This window comes from Pteronotus mesoamericanus, unplaced genomic scaffold (genome assembly GCF_021234165.1).
Source record: "Pteronotus mesoamericanus isolate MK-2021 breed Mesoamerican mustached bat unplaced genomic scaffold, CSHL_Meso_final scaffold_507, whole genome shotgun sequence".
Classification (NCBI taxonomy): Eukaryota; Metazoa; Chordata; class Mammalia; order Chiroptera; family Mormoopidae; genus Pteronotus; species Pteronotus mesoamericanus.
Window position 1 is genome coordinate 9154806 of NW_026555319.1, and position 17106 is coordinate 9171911.

General features: G+C 49.0%; 1 protein-coding gene across 1 annotated transcript in view; it reads right to left on the reverse strand.

Moving 5' to 3' along the window:
* KSR2 (kinase suppressor of ras 2) overlaps window positions 1–7505 on the reverse strand; it is a 269609-nt gene extending 262104 nt beyond the window's left edge. The window contains exon 1 of the mRNA XM_054594298.1: window positions 7248–7505. Within this exon, the coding sequence (XP_054450273.1) occupies window positions 7248–7427 (180 nt within the window). The 5' untranslated portion in view covers window positions 7428–7505. The remainder of the gene's footprint in view (window positions 1–7247) is intronic.
* Window positions 7506–17106: the final 9601 nt, after the last annotated feature.

Sequence of the window (17106 nt, forward strand, 5' to 3'; positions counted from 1 at the left end):
CACCTCTGGTCGCATTGCCATGTCACCAGCGCCTCCCCCTGCCCTCCCGCTGGCTCTCACCTCCCTTTTCCCCCTTGCAGGCCGTGGCACCTTTGGGAAACCCACCATAGAGCAGTAAACCTCTTCCTGTATCTGTGGCTGCCTTAATTTGCAATTTGGGTTAAATCACTGACTCTAAACCTCAATAAAGTCACTTGTAAAACAGGAACAACCACACTTGCGGTCACTACCCACTTGAGGGACATTCTAAAGGTCACAGAAAACCTGCTGCAGAAAATCATTCTTCGCTTTGGCTTTCTCATCCCATCTCGTCCCTCTTCCCTTCCCATCCCTCAGCCTCTCCATCCTCCTTCCCAATGCGACGTGCCCCTCATCTTCCTCAGAACACCTCCCCAGCCCCCAGATGCAAGACCAGGAAGAGGGCTAGGTCCCAGCAGCTGGGAGCCAGATGAACGGGAGCCCAGAAAATGCCCAATTCTCTGGGGAAAGAGACTCCCCAGTGTTCTGTCCATTGAAGGAGGAAGGGTAACAAGTTCCAGAGAGAACTCCCTCCAAAAACCCACAGGGGTAGTAAACCTTTCAGAAATAACTTTTGCCACCAACTCAGAACTGTAAGACCCACGCCCTCCCACCCATATCTTCAGAGAACAAGGCAGAGGAAGAGCCTCGGTCTTCCCTGGCTGGCCACTGCGTGAGAAAACCAAGGGTTCCTCCTATCGCCCCAGGTCTCCAGAGCCTTCCCAACAAGAAACAGGAAAGATGAGATTCCAACCTGACGCAACCTCCTCCTTAACCCTGGCTCCTGGTCATCAAAACACAGCAACCAAAACATGAAATGAACCAGACACCCGTGCTGAGGGTATGGGAATGGGCCCTTTCCCATGCTGCTGGCAAAGGGCAATCTGGCAAAACCTATCGAAATTCCTGAAACTTGGCATATCCTTGGATTCAGCAATCCCACTTCCAGGAATTGAAGGTGAGGATTACTGCAAGTCACAAGGATGTCTACTACAGTGTTACTTATAATAATGGGAAATTCTAAACAAACATCTGACCACAGAATTTTGGTTAAATAAATTACGGTACATCCATGTGATAACATGCAGGTATTAAACATAATACTTCATCATATGAAAGGATGGCCCTGACACATTGAGAGAACTTCCTGTCTCCGGCCTCCCTCAGACATCCAGGCTCGTCTACCCAGCTGTCTACTTGACAAATGCAACATGTCCAAGCAGGACTTGACCTTCAAGCTCAACCTATTCCACCCCCAGGCTCCACATTTCAAATTACAACACCGCCATTTGCTCAGTCCTTAGACCCAACAGCTAGGACTAAACCCTCGCTTCTTCCCTTCGTCCCTTCCCCAACATCGAATTCGTGAGTGCCTCCCACGCACCTGACCTCCTGAAACCAGTCACTTGCCCCATCCCCCCAGCCATCCTAACAGCTGAAAGCAGAGTCATTTTTGGCTTTGATTTCCACACTCACCCCTGACCCGCCTCCCAGCTCCCTTCCTTACCCCGACAATCTATTTTACTGCAGTGATCCGAAGGGTCTTTCAAAAACATCAATCAGTCACTCCCTGTTCACAGAACAAAATCCAAGGATCTCAGGCAAGCCCTCTGTGACCGGGTCCCTGCTGGTCTCCCACTGCGTCCTTTGTCTTTTTCCCGCACACTCACTCCACTCCAACCACAGTGGTCTCCTTTCTGTTCTAATGACATGTGGAGTGTGTTCCCACCCAAGAAATTTTCATCTGCTCTTCCCTCTGTCTGGTGTATCCCCAGGTGTTTCACGGTTTGCTTCCTCAAGTCAGGAAAACATCTTCAAGAGGTCCTCGCTGACTATCCCCTGCCTCTCCCTCCCTTTCCCATGCTCTTTCGGTTTTGGTTTTCTCTCCGAGCTGCGGTACACTGTTGTATTAGATTGTTCATTGGTCCCCCCGGTGAACACACCTGTGGAATCCACACCTTTGTGGGACGGAAAGGGGGTGGGATATGACAGAATGGCCCACTGACCACGAACACCCATCTTGAACTGTTTTTGTGAGCAAGAAAGATTTCTACTATCTTAGAGCCATTACACATGTAGGGATCTATTTGTCACAACCTATCCTGCTTAATGCACTGACCGATATCCTCAGCCCACTTGTGTAGGATCTGTCCGGCCCTGCCCCGCCCTGACATTCACACAGGAGTAAAAGCACCAGGAGAGCAGGGGCCTCACCTGTCTGGGTCACCACTGTGTTTCCAGGGCCTAAAACAGTGTTGGGCACACAGTGGGTGCTCACTAAGTAATATATCTGGTGTAAATTAAACATGGCCACAAACACTTTGTAGCTCCTCCCACCAAAGGCAGAGCCTATTTCCCCCTGTGTAAATGCAGGCGTGCCACGTGACACACGTCAACTCATAAAATGCAATGGAAGTGACATTGTGTGACTTCTAAATCTTAGGACACCTTGCAACTTTCACTGTTGCCCTCTTGGAACACTGGGGACGTGTTAGACACCCAGGCTACCCCACAGGGGAGGCCACAAGGAGGGAGAGCTGGGGCCTAAGCCACCAGCCCATCTGCCCGCTGAATGTGGTCACATGAGTGAGTCCAGGCAAGACCAGCCGAAGAACCACCGGGCCAATCCCAACGCAGAGCATCATGGAAAATAACAAGTTGTCTGAAGTCCAAAGTTTCCTAAACATAATTAAGTCTAGGGATGGTTTGTTATACCAGAATCAATCATGGAGACAGAGCGTGTGAAGACCAAGTAACCAGTATGTGTGTGGCTACCGCGCCCTTGCTGTATAGGAGGCTCTGTGCTTCTCCACCCCCGCCCAACCCAGTCCCCGATATTTTCCTCCCTTTCTAATTTAACCAAAATAGAACCCAGGTCAGGACCACCTGCACTTGGCCAGCACCCTCCGGTCCCAGCCTCACCTGCTCACCTTCCAGATGGTTTCTTTACTGTCCCCTTCACCCCACAGACCAGGGAGCTGCAAGCTACAGCCCGTGGGCCAAATCTGACCCACCGTCTGTTTTTGTAAAGCCCTGAACCTAAGAATTTTAAAATGCCAAAATAATCAACAGGAAAATGATATTTTGTAACATGCGAAAATTATATCCAATTTGACTTGCAGGGTCCACAAATAAAGTTTTATTGGAAAACGTTCGTTTCTGTGTTGACCATGGTTGCCGTGCTCTGAGAGCGGAACTGAGTGGTTCTGACGGAAACCACATGGCCAAAAAAGGCCAAACTATTCACTAGCTGGCGGGCCCGCCGCAGGCTCCCTAACTGACCTTTCAACATTTTTTTTTTTTGTATTCACTCCCAGACTTTTGCAGATTTCTATCTCCTCCCCCAAGGGGATGACACTTTACTGATGTAACTCCCCTGCTCTAAGCCAGACCCTACAGGTCAGCAACCTACACCCATTTCCAAGAGCACTCTATCGGCCGTAGGCCAGTCTGGGCCAGCTGGTCCCTGAGCTGCCCCATGAGGACAGGAAGGTGCCTTCATCTGGTTTATTGTTCTTGTCCAGCAAGCCACCACCTGCAGACTAAACGCTCCCCCATATTTCACCGCAACCAGGACCGCTTCCCTGCTTGGCCAAATGTTTCCCCAGCACATTCTATGGAACATCAGTTCCAAGAGGCATCCTTGGAAAAATGGAAATTGCAGACGACCCTCTCTCGGAGTCACAACAAACCTAACTGGCACAGTAAAGGCTCTGAGAAGTCCTGCAAGGAAAGCCGCCTGTTCCCCTTTGCTTAACTCAACCTTTCCCAGACATACGGGCCGCAGAATTCCTTTGGTCTACTGGGCACTTGTTGACTTCCGGCCTCTATACAGTGCCTGGATTTCAGCACGTGCTGAAGGAATGAAGAATGCTAGCTAACATTCCGCAGAGCCAGGAATCCACAGACCATACTTCGGGAATGCTGCTCAAGTTCTCCCCCTCAGGTCTGGGACGTCCTCTGCCATGTCCTCTCCTCCAGACCGTGTAATGCTGGTCAGAACAGCTATCATTTATTTAGCACCTGCGGGCACTGTGCCAGAGAGAGCACTAGACCCTTGAAACTGTCATCTCTTTTAATCCTCACGGCCACCTCTGAAGTGGGTACTGTTATCCTATCACTGCCATTTTGCCAAATGCTAAACCATGGGTCGGAACATGTAAATCACTGGCCTGAGATAAACTAAGTAGAAGAGCTAGAATTCAACACTACATCAGTCTAACGCCAAAGCTCACGATCTTTCTCCTGTGAGACACTGTGGCCAACGTGCTGGCAATCCACCCAATATCCTTTCATGCTGTCTTCCACGCCAGCAGAGCCCTGATTTTGTACACAGTGGCAACAGGTCATCCAAGGCAAGGGATCGTGACCCACCAAGCCAGTCACAATGGCATTCCCATGTCTCCCCTTCCAGCCTAGCAGCTAGGCCTAGCCATGTGACCCAGTTCTGGCCAAGAAGACATAATTAAACATCACCTGGGGGGTACGGAGCAGGAGGTGTGCTGGGGACGCCGAACAAAGGCAGGGCCAGTGAGGCCTTGACACTCACCCCGTTCCGCTCCTCCCTGCCTTGAACCCTGGTGTAAGGGCTAAAGCCCCAGAAGCCACCTTGTAACCCTGATTATTCACAAAGACATCCACTCTGATACTATTACCTGGCTGAGCCACCTCAAGCAGCTACATACCTCCAGACTTCTTGTTACACGGGAAAAAGAATTCATTATTTGATTAACCACTGTGGCTGGATTTTCCAGTTCATGCCCCTGGACACATTCCTAATGGACCCACATGCCTTTCCCCCATAGTATTGACTGTTTGGACTTTATCATTATTTCACATATATATTATTAGCCTTGTGTCCCTAACCATGGAGCATGCTTCTTGAAGGCTGAGCCCATGTTGTACATTCTGTTTCTACAGGGGTACATGTATGTTAGTAAATATTGCGTATTATCAAGGTTTTCGGAGATAGTCTTTCAACTTAATACTTCATTTAGAGTTTGGGAGCAGGAAGTTGTCACTATCAAATAGCCGAGACATATATGACGTCTATCTCCGAATAGATTATAGTATTTCTCAAAGTGTCAATATGAAAACATGCATTAAAAACACCTGGACTGCCTATTAAATGCAGGTTCCTGGGCCCCTCCAATCCCAAATGAATTAAGACTCTACGGGGTTAGAGGCAGGGAACACGCATTTTTTAACAAGCCCCCTGGGTGGTTTTGATGTACAAGAAAGTGAGAACAAATGTGATATAAAAACCCTCGATGTTCAAAGCCACTGAGGTTTGGCGGGGCTTGTCTGAACCTGGAGCCACCAGCCCCTCCTCAGTGGCCCCGCTCTAGCGCTAAAGACCTGGATCTCAAAGCCCTTCCATGGGCAACGTGGATGAAGTGGTCAGGATGCTCTGAGGCAGATCGGGACTAGGAAACTAACAAACAGATGCAGCCCCAAGAACTGTGATTTCCCACCATACCAATGCCCCCATCCCCCAAATTAAAACCACCCGGCAGAAAGGCAGCAACAGAATCCAAGGCCCGCTGCGACCTCACCGTTGTCCAGAGTTACCAGAGGAGGCCACGTGTGGGACACAGGGAAGAGAAGCCGAAGAAACTCACACAATAATACACCAACTACGCTGTAGACTCCTGGCTTGAGAAACAAATGAGACTGCAGGCGGCCCTTCAGGTTATCTGTTTATTTACTGCACGCGGCTCTGAACCCAGTCATACCTTGGGCACCGCTCAGACAGAAGGCGGGGTCGGGCACCCCAGACTCGCTCGTCCAGCAGCAGGATCCTAGCCCAGACCGCTCCCCCAAAGCACCAAGAAAGAAAATACCCGTGCCTCCCAACTGAATTTCCACTCCTCAGATACCCCTTAACATTCATCTTATTTCATTCTGAGGATCATTTTCCCAGGTGACAGGGGCACATGTATCCTAGGGTAGCAAACAGCACAGCCAACACACACACACTCAAGCCACTTTGAAAATGACGGCCTTCCTGCCTGCAGACACCCAGGCAAATTTAAAACCGTGGAGGAAAAGGAAAGGCTTGAAAGTGCATCCCAGAGAGGTGGTCCTCCAGACTAGAAGGGGAGGGCAGGCGGGTGGAAGGGAGGAGAGATTCAGTTCAGAACTGAAGAGTTCAGGCCTTGGAAACACATCACCTGCCAGCTATTGGGAGTTCCCAACTTCAATCAAGCCATGTGCATAGCTGGGCCAGTTTGAGGGAGGGAAGTGCACCCAGCCCTTCCCATGTTTCCAATGAAACATGGGTGCCCAATGCTTTTGTGGACACCAGGCATATTCTAAAGCTCTTGAAACCTTCCTCCTTTGACCAAACGGCCTTTGGAAGAAACAATTTCTGCCATCTTCTTTCTGAGTAACTTTGCATCCACCCCACCCCCCACAAAACTGCTCGGAACTCCCCCTCAAGTTCTGTTGGAGAGAATGTTACAACACGCCAAAGATAACTCCTCCTCCGACCCCTTTCCTTGGGGTCCCACTGAGATTCAAGAGGATTTTCCCACACAGCTGATCCGGACATATTTTTTAAAAACATTTTTACACGTTTTAGGCCTGCAACAGTTCCCTGAATCAAAATGATTAGATTGAAAATGGGTAGCTCAATGGGAATGTTTTTTTTTAAGGCATCTTCCCTCCTTACATGTATTATCACTGGGAAAACAAACAAACAAACAAAAAATCCAAGGAGCAAAAGGGGCGCTGGGAAGGAGGTGGAGAGAAGACGAGATCTATATTTATAGGCCACCCCATTCTGCGAGCAAAAACCACCTTTTGACCACCTGCAGAATGCGCAAGATCACGTGGGTCCTCTGCAGCGCCTCAATGTCTCACCCAGCACACAAGCCCCCCTGGCATATAAACAAATCCACAAGCGGAAAAGAGAGAGAACTCACTCCTCGGAGAGGACGAAAACGATCATAACAGCTGCAAGAATAATAATAAATAAAGAATAACAATTACTACTACTACTACCACCGCCCAACCAAGCGTAGACGACAGCAGTACAGTGAAGGGGCATTCCGTGCAGGTTTTGCAAAAAGATAAATCACAGAAAACCACATCTGCCCCCCTTGCTACCTTCCCACCCCCACCCCCCAACAAACAGAATCAAAGGAAAGGGGATGGTGGGGAGAAAGCGGAGGGAAGGAAGGGCTGCATTTTTTGCCGCCCCCCCCCCAAAGCAAAGCAACACCTACCTCCAGGGTCCGGATTTCTTTTTGTGTGAGGTCGTTGGAGGTAGCACATTTGGTCCTAAGCCCTTCCAGGTTGGAGATACTCAGGTCTATCATGTTTTGGACCAACTCGCACTGCTGTAAGGCTTTTTGCAAACTCAGAGGCTGCTGCTCCTCGCTTTTCGTCATGTTTTCCTCATCCATCGCTTGCTCTGCAAGCCCCCTTCCCCTCCTCCTCCTCCCAGAGAGAAAAAAGGGGGGCGAGGGGGCAGCGGAGGTAGTCTACCCCCTACGCCTCTCCAACCACTGCGACTTCTCAACAATGTCTCATGAAGAAGAAACCCAACATCTCACACAGGGTTGAGGGGGTGGGGGTGGGAGGAGGGGACAAGAGCCAAAATTTATTATTTTATTTTAGGGTATCAAGCCGACTCCATTAGAGCGTCTCCTCTCTCTGAGTCTCTGGTCCCTGAAAAGGAGAGATGCTGTTTCTCAGAAGCAAACCAGGTGATGTGATGCTGTCTATATACACTTAGGGAGGAGGAGGAGGAAAAAGAGGAGGGGGAGGAGAGAAGGCGGAGGAGGAGGCAGAGGCGGAGATGAAGCAAAATAGCGCTCACTCTTTACACACCGGCTCCGTGAAGGGCAAAATTATATATTTTTGGCTGGCTGGCTTTTATGTCAAAAAAAATCTGGTCTGCCCCCTCCCAGTTGCAGTGACACGGCATTGTCCACCGTTTGGGGTGCTTTAGCGCGCTCTCAAGATGCTGTCTGCATTGCTCCCGCGGCTGCAGCGGCGACTGCGGCTGGCTGCTGTCTCCTCCTCCCGCTGCTGCTGCCGCCGCCGGGCTCCGGGGGTGACGGCTGCTGCATTCGCTCCTGCCTCGCTCCACACCGACATCTTGCCTGTCAATCAAAGGGCGGGGGGAGCGAGGGAGCGCCGGCAAGGGATGGAGAGCGAGCGAGGGACCTGCAGGGGAGCGGGTTGGTGGAGAGGCGCCGTGCGCGCATCCGCCCCAGCCGGCCCGGCCCCGGCGCGCCGGCGACCGGCCGGAGGAGGCGGAGGAGGAGCGCGCAAGCTCGCGCACCTGGCCGAGGAAGGGATGGCTCCCGGCAGGGGCAGGGGGAGCTGGGGGGCGGGGAGGGGGGTGCTGGAGCTCTAGGGGATGCAGAGCTCGCGTGGCAGAATGAAATTACTACCCGGCTGCGTGCGAGCGAGCGAGCAGCGGGCGGGGCGCGGGGGAAGCGCGCGCTGCGGGCCGGGGCTGCTGCGGGGGGTGCTGAAGGTGGCAGGGAGCGTGCAGGAGCACAGAGGCTGGGCGAGGGGGCGGGGAGAGGGATTTGGTGCGGGGGGTGGGGGTGGGGGGCCACTACTACACCCCGCTCTCGCGAGACGAGGCCAGAGTGCAGCTCAGCAGGTGCGCTCTGCCTGGAAGCAGGTGTGCGCCCAACTTTAAAACCCTAAATGGGTGCTGGAGAAGTGTCAGCGTGAACCTGGGCATGTCCTCTCCGGCTTTGGGGGGAGGCGGGAGGGGGTACGCGCGCGTGCGCGCCTGTCTGTTCGTTTGTCCTTTCTTGTCACTGGAAAAAAAATAAAGCAAACCTGATGATCTTACATGAGGTATTGGAAGTTGCCTCCCAGAATTGGTACCCTGATGGGTGGCTTCCATTTGGAAGGGATTAGGGGAAATCCCTAGAGGGGAAACAGCTTTAATCTGTTACCAAGTCCTGCCTGTCCTGCATGATCTGATCTGAGCCTTCCTAACTGAACTTATGTCAGCAAACTATGGCCCCAGATCTAAGAATGGTGCTACACTTTAAAAGCGTTGTGGGGGAGGGGGGTGGAAATCAAAAGACTATTTTGTGGCGTGAAAATTCTAACTTCAGTGTCCATAAATGAAGTTTTATTAGAACACCACCTATTTGTTTATTGTGTTTACTTTTGCATTATAACAGCAGAATTGAGTAGTTGCAACAGACACTGGTTGTAACTAGCAATGCCGAAAATATTTACTTATTTGGACACTTACAGAAAAGATAGACGACCCTGATTAAGTTACCAAACATATTCTTGCCTCAGAGTTCTTCGCATTCTATGTCCTCTCTGCCCAGGCTACATTTTCCCCCGATCCTCTTCTGGTTGGCCCCTTGTCACTCAATGTCAACTCAAATGTCATCTCAGAGAGGTTTCATCTCCCTGGCCATCTTAAACTAATAGGACTCCCAACACAGATTGCCCAAAGAATATATTCAGGATAGTTATCAGAGGTCTCCTACTTTTCCTCTATGCCCAGCTCTCTGCCAGGGAGCTGGGCTTGTGGGGCAAAGTAGACTCAGAACACATGGTACAATATATGTCCCTTAGAGGAAACCACTGAGAAATAGAATGACAGCCAGCGCTGGTGAACATTTCTCAGACTGTAGGTCATAGGATTGTATAGCTCATACAGAGCTGAATCAGCATTTTCAAAATCCCTCTGTGGATGAGAGTCTCTAGTGAGTTCTACATGTTCTCAATCTTTTAGACTATGAAGTTTATGGATTCCAATTCTCTGGTAAAATTCTCTTTTCATCTCTTTTTTCCCATTTTTTGCTTGGTTTTTCTTGAACATACTAATCAAAGTTCATGTAAAGCCTTGTCTAATTCTAATAACTTGGCCACCTGTGAGGTCTGTTTCTATTAACTGTTCCTCTCCTTTTCAATAATTTAGGCCTGCTCCTGGCAGCCTCGTAATTTTTGTTGAATGCCACAAAATCTGTGCATAAAAAATAAAAAAATAGTCTCCAGGTGATATCTAACCCTGGAGAGGGCTCATCCTCTCCCTAGAATATTAGCCTCTAAAATCCCCAATTTTCTCTCTCCAGCCCTGTGAGACTGCCAGAAGTTCTGCTTGCTTCTCTGTCCCGGAGAAGCAGGAAAAAGTGACTAGGTGATGTCGGCTGGCCTCAACACAATTCCTCCCCCTCCAGGATCTTGGCCCCTCTAGCCCTGGTTGCTTCACAGCTCTCTGAGTGCCTTTAGGTAGATGATGGTAATGATGATGACAATGATTGTATCTGGCTTTTCCAGTTATTTTCAGATGAAGTGGAAATTTAAGCAATGACAGTAGCCCCCAGGTCAGAGGTCAGGGCTGTAAGCAGCACACAAATGCATTGTTGGACGCCCCCCCCCCCGCCATTTTATTGCAACTGATTGCTATAGTGGACACTTGTTATGCTTTGCATCCATCCAGCCTCCTTTGAATACCCTTCCTATGTTTGGAAAATACCCTATATTATGAGTCTCACCTCTCCACTTTTCCAGAAACTTCCTTGCAACCAGGTTTCCTGTGATCTAGGCTCTGCCATTAAACGCATCACACAAGATTTCTACTAGAAGGTGAGGAACAAAGAGGAAGAGTCTATCTGGCAGTGAGGACAGCCACCAGTGTGCCTGCTTCCAGGAGTCCCTTCCTGTGTAAGCGTGGTGTCCACAGGGGCAGCCCTGAGGCATGGTCTGGGCACCCTTCCTGACGGCACGGTCCAAGCCAACCCTCTCCTCCCTCCTCCTCTCCTAGATGTTCGACAGGCTCTCTAACCACCTGTCTTAGCCTGTTCAAGCCACCACAAGAAAATACCACAGACTGCGCAGTTTAAATAACAGACATTTTTCTCACAGTTACGAAGACTGGAAATCTGAGATAAGGACGCCAGCATGGTCAGGTTCTGGGAAAAGCTCTCAGTGTTACTGGATTGCAGGTAGCATCTTATCGCTATGTCCTCACAGGGCAGACGAGGCTCACGTAGCTTCCCCCTCTTGTAAGGCCACAGCACCACTGGATTAAGGCTTTGACATTTTGACTTCATTTTTACCTCCGAAAGATTGTAAATAGGCATTGGGGACTAGAACTTTAATGTACGAATTTGGGAGACATAATTCAGTCCATAGCACTGCCCTATTAGAGCCCTTCTGCTCTAACTACCGGGAGCAGATGGTGTCATTTGCAACAAAGAACCCTGACTAATATTCCTGACAATAACTCCAAAATCAGAAGTAACAAAAAAAAAAAAAAAAAAAAAAAAACGAGCTTTCTGGCCTTTCTGCTAAAATGGGATGATCTGGCCATACTGAAGAACAGTTGACTGAATGTGACAGGCAGCTGTCCCTTTCAGGTGGGACGTGGGCTCTCCACACAGCCCCCTTATTCATTACTTAGGTTTCCTGCCTGGCCCACTAGGCCGTTGCATTTGCTGCCCCTCATATAGCTTAAGGTGCTTTGATTGGTAAGAAGCTCACCAGTTTCAAGCTCGGAGAACTGGAGCTAACTGAGAACTTTGTTGTTGCCATTATCGTATTTTATCCCAGAAACTGCATCCTACCTCTGAATGACGCATGTCTCGGAGTGGCTTTATCAATAGTAAATTATCATTGAGCAACCACATAAGCTGAACTTAGCAAAGTCTCTTTAGATTCCCTTGTTTTTAGTGTCAACTGTAAGAACATTCTCATATTCAGGCATTAGAAGTCCAGTCTAGTCCAATCAAAACTTCATTCTCATACCCGGTGTCATACCCCCTTCCCTGCGCGTGCTCTGACCCTCAGATGGCTCCGGAATGCGCAGGGGAAGCTAAGGCAAGTGTGTCTTTCCCTGCCTCCCCTCCAGCTCACCTTGCTGATGTACTGGAGCAGAGAAGTGAGTGGCAAAGTGCCCCTCCGCTGAGAACGGGTGAGCACCGGTACAGCTCTCTCCTGAGTGTCAGTGCCCCGCCCCCCAACCCCCGGTTCTTTAACTGGTGGATCTTTGGAAACCTCCAGGGCAGCTCCGTGCTCGCTCTGGGCGACCTCTTGCACACCACTTTTCCATTCATTCCCCTGGAAGAGCCCCCTATTCTCTTTCTGAGGTCCCCTGGCCTGGCAGGCTGGCCGCCTTGAGTGAGTCTTTTCAGGATGACTCAAGCCTAGAATGTACGCTCGCTCTGGCCCACGGCAACAGAACGCGCCTCCGCCTGCCGCCCTTTCTGCTCATCCGGCGGCATGGGCCGCCCCAGGCCCCCTTCCACCGGCAGTGAGACGCCAGAAATGCAACACCCCTTCGGCGTTCCCAGGCTCTGACCCTTCCTCTTGTGGCCTGGGGGTTGGAAGGGGAGAAGAGCCCTTCCCTCCCAAAAAGGCCTGTCAGAGAAACTTCCTCTGGGTAAAATCCTAACCTTTTCTTATATAGGCTGGAGGTCGAGGGTTATAGATGGTCAGAGGACCCGTCTGGCCACTTTTTAACAGGAGGAAGAAGCATTGTTACTCACTGGCCTCATCTGTGAAGCTTTAGCTGAAGTTCTGGGTCAACAGGAAAAGTCTCATTCCACGTCCTGTAACATTAACGATGAGTTTTCTCAGTTGTGTTGTGAATAGGGACCCAAGTTGGGAAATGGCAGACAAGGAGGTAGACGGGTTGCAGATACCCCCGGACCCAAGCAAAACTAACACTGGCTCCTCGAAGGGCTCCACATACCACTTGCCCGGGGCATTTTTTTTCATTTTTCCTCTTTCCTACTAATTCTATTGAGGGGAGGGTGGATCTCTGAGTACTAGACCTCAGGATACAACCAAATATTCCACAGTTGCGAAACGATGATTATTGTTCTGTTCTAACTCATTGATCCCCGAAAAATAAATGGCTTTTTAAAAAAATACCTTTGATGAGTACAAGCAGAATGTTCCTACCTTTAACCTTGTACATTTTTACCAACATCAGAAAACTGATTTCTTTTTTTTTTTTTCCAGTTCTCCTTTTGGCCTTTTGCCTCTTTGTCTCTTAATTTTCCAGTGTGAGCAAAACAACCAGATCACTCTCTTGATAGCGAGATAATTTAAGCTCACAGTAATGGACAATTTAGTCCAGTGATTTATGCTGGCTTTACAAATTAAGCACTCAATGATGCACTGTGGATGTGCAGATATAGCACCCTCAGGGTGGGAGCGGGGGCATGCTGTGGCCCTCTCCAAGTGCTTAGAGACCCACAGCGAAGGAGTGTCATTGAAAATTGTGGTCGAGTGGTACCGTTGACCAAGCTTGCTTACTTCTTCTGCCATCTTGTCTGTGAATTTCTGCCCTGGCCCAAATGGTGCCTTTGAGTGAATCAGAAGCAAAGGCATCTGCCCTTCAAAGGTTATCCCTTGGAGGCAGAGTATAGTCTGGATATCAAACTTGCCCCCTAATCTGGGCACCTTATAAAGTAAACAACCTGTTTGGCATCCTTGGCAGCAGTCCTGACGAAGTTCTCAATTCTTTTGTTTTTATTGCAGCAAAATATGCATACCATAAAATCTTACCCCTAGTGACATTTAGAATATTCACGGTGTTGTGCCACCATCTCCCCTGTCCAGTTCCAGAATGTTTTCATCACCTCCAATAGACAATCCTGCGCACATTCAGCGGTCACTCCACATGCCCTATCTCTTTCTCCAGCCTCTGGCAACTATTCATCTGCTTCCTGTCACTATGGATTTACCTGTTCTGGATATTCCGTGTAAGTGGAATTATACAAAACTTGTCCTTTTATGTCCAGCCTATTTCATTTAGCATAATGTTTTCAAAGTTCATCCACATTGTAGCATGCACCAGTTCTTCATTCCTTTTTTATGGCGCCTAATATTTCTTTGTGTGAATATACCACATTTGTTTATACATTCATCTGCTGGTGGATAGTTGTTTTATTTCCGCCATTTAGCTACTGTGAAGAGTGCTGCTATGAACATTCATGTACGAGTTTGTGTCTGAACACCTGTTTTCAGTTCTTTTGGGTTATATATTCAGGAGTGGAACTGCCAGGTCATATGGTAATTCTATGTTTAACTTTTTGAGGAACTTCCAAACTGTTTTCCATATTCTCATGAGCAATGTGAGATTACTCCAACTTCTTTGCATCCTTCTCTCCTAACCCTTCTTGTGTGATGTTATCTCATTACTAAAATATATAGAGAGAGAAATGATATAGTTAGAAAAGTATGCACTTACATGTACATTTCTTGAGTGCCTACAAAGTGCTGGACATGCTATATGCTTGGGATTTAAATAACAATAAAGTGCAAGGGATGAAAATCCAACACAAACTGGTGTAGGCCAAAAAGTGACTTATATAACCAGCAAGTCAGGGGGAGGACTCCGTATTCTGGCCTGGCACTACCCTTCTCTCCCGGTCATTCAGATCTGCTTTCTTCCTTGTTGGCATCTTTTTTTCAGTGGCTTTCCCCCAGAATGTGGCAAAAATGGCCACAGAGAGCGTAGCCACCCCACCAGAAGGAGAGTCTCTTTCTCCTTAGTTCTCCCCTAGTTCCAGTTAGTTCCAGCATAGGTTGCAGGGTTGACTACGTGCTAACCTGATATAAGCCACCTACCTCTGAGCCAGTCACATGGCCAAGGAAATGGAACAGGTGGATGGGTCAGGCCTGTGTTGTGGGGCCAGCCCAGCGCCTGGGAAGTGACACCGACTCTGCCCAAAACATGTGGTATGAGATTAGAGGAGGGCTGGCACCCCACAGGAAAATGGGAATGGTGTTATCAGAAGAAGAGGAGATGGGTGTTGGGTAGACAAAAACATGCGCAACATTCCACATCCTTGAGGGAGTCATGGTCTAATGGAGGAGACCCATGCAAACAAATCTTGTATGTACAACATGCTCCAGGAGTGGAGGAGAGAAGCCCTCTACTCCACCGTGGGCCACAGGTGGGGTGGGGCTCTGGGGAGTCTCTGTGGAGAAGGCAGCTCTGAAGCTGAGACTAAGGAGGGAATGAGAGTCCTGCAGGTGCACTAGAGGGACAGGCCTGTGCCACAGCCCAGCCCTGGAATCACTGATGATTACAGACAAGTACAAAGAATGTGTACTTGTCACGGTGAATTTTAAAGCCACAGGCAAAATACTAAAACCATTAGGCCTTGCTTTGAGAAGGTTCGTGCTGGTGAACGGCATGTGGCACTGCCAGGCCTTCCTCTGCTGATTAGCTTATGCAGCCTCTGCAGGGTGGCCAGCCACCCCAAGTTACCGGGGACTGAGGGGCTTAATGGGATGTGAGCCCTTCAACGCTAAAACCAGGACAGTCCAAGGAAACTGGGACCATTCGGTCACAGTATAGCTACGTCCCAATCCATGAGCACCTATAGCATGCTTAGAGTTAGGGTAAGTGCTCCGGGAGCATGTGTTACACAAGAATGATCCTGTGTTGAAGCAAAACTCGCACATGATGCTCACAGCAGTACTGGTCCCAACAGCCAAAGGGGGAAGCAGCCCTTCTGTCCATCATCTGATGAGCAGAGAAACAAAATGTGGCCTATCCCTCGACGGAATGCTATTCAGCCACAGAAAGGGACGAAGCGCGGATGCGTTCCACGATGTGAATGAACTTGAAAACATTATACCAAGGCAAGAAGCCGGACAAGGACAGCAGCTCTGGTGCCATCCATACGAAATGTCAGAATCAGCAGATCTAGAGACAGGATGCAGACGGGTGGCTGCCAGGGGCGAGGGGAGGGGAGGCTGAGGAGTGGCCGCTTACCAGGTGTGGGGTTTCTGCTCAGGGTGGTGAAAAAGTTCTAGAACTAGAGAGAGGTGATGGTTGCACAACAACAGGAATTCACTTTATGCCACTGAATTGTACACTTTAAAATGGTTAAAATGGTACACTTTAAGTGTATTTTAACATAACTTTTTTTTAAAGGGAGAGAATCCCTGCTTCGCTAAAGGTACATCCACTAGTTGAATCGAAAGGCAGCCCACAGGGCAAATTTGACCTGCAGGTGAGTTTCACTGGGCTGCATGGAGTTTTAAAATAATTTGAATTTGTGGCTAACATTTCTAAAATGAGATATTTCACATAAAAAAACCCTGGTGACCAATTTCTTTAGAAAAATCCAAACCCGCGGTCCCAGCTGAGCTGCATTTGCAGAGGAAGGCAGAGCGGCTGTGCTCCCATGGCGATGAGGCTCTGTCCTCTCCGGTCCCCTGTGCCCACCTCCACCTGGGGCCCTCCCCTCATCTGCTGTCCCTGCCTGGTCCCCATTGGCCTGAGGGTGTAGGGTTTCTAATACGCACACAATAATTAGAAGACAGGCGGATAGGAAAGTATGGAAATCAGGCAAACTATTAGCCTCACTTCCATTTCATTCCTTCGTGATGAGATGTCAGTAGGCTACCATTTCTCCCAAAACACTGTATGACTTTCAAAAAGCAAAGAAGCTTCCCCTTGAAGTACCGGTTTGTAATCTCAGCTGGACAAGGGAATCACCTCGGAAATTTTTAAAATAGTGATACCTGGGTCCTTCACTGCAGAGATTCTGATTTAGTTGGTCTGGGCATTGGGATTTTTTAAAAACTCCATGAATAATTCTAATGTGCGGCCAAACTTGAAGACCACTGCGTTACAGCTTCCTTTCAGAGAACTGCCATTATTTGGCCTGAGACATCAAGGGTCACACTGTGTACAAGATAAGAATCTTTATAGTATTTTTACTAAAATATCTATTGTTTTTTTTATGTCAACCCTTACAAGCCCACAGTATCTTTAGCAGTCCAACAGTCCCCTCGACAGATACAAGAGACATATGAATAAATCATCTATTTTTTGGAGGAGAGTCCACTGCTTCATGATCAAAAACAGCACCTAAAGCACCTCATAAAATCCAAAAGTTGCCCCCACCTGTGTTTAACTGGTGTGACAGGTTCTAGCGTACAGTGTGCTGGAGCCCGAGAAGCAACCTGAGAGAGAACACGTGCTGTTTACCCGGGCTGGAGTCTTAATGGTTCGTCCTGTAAATGTGCGTGCATTGTTCAAAGCAATCGCCCCTTTCCAAAGTGCAGCTGTGACGCAGTTGCTGACATCCTGGCCATGCACTTTCCACATGCTCCTGCTTG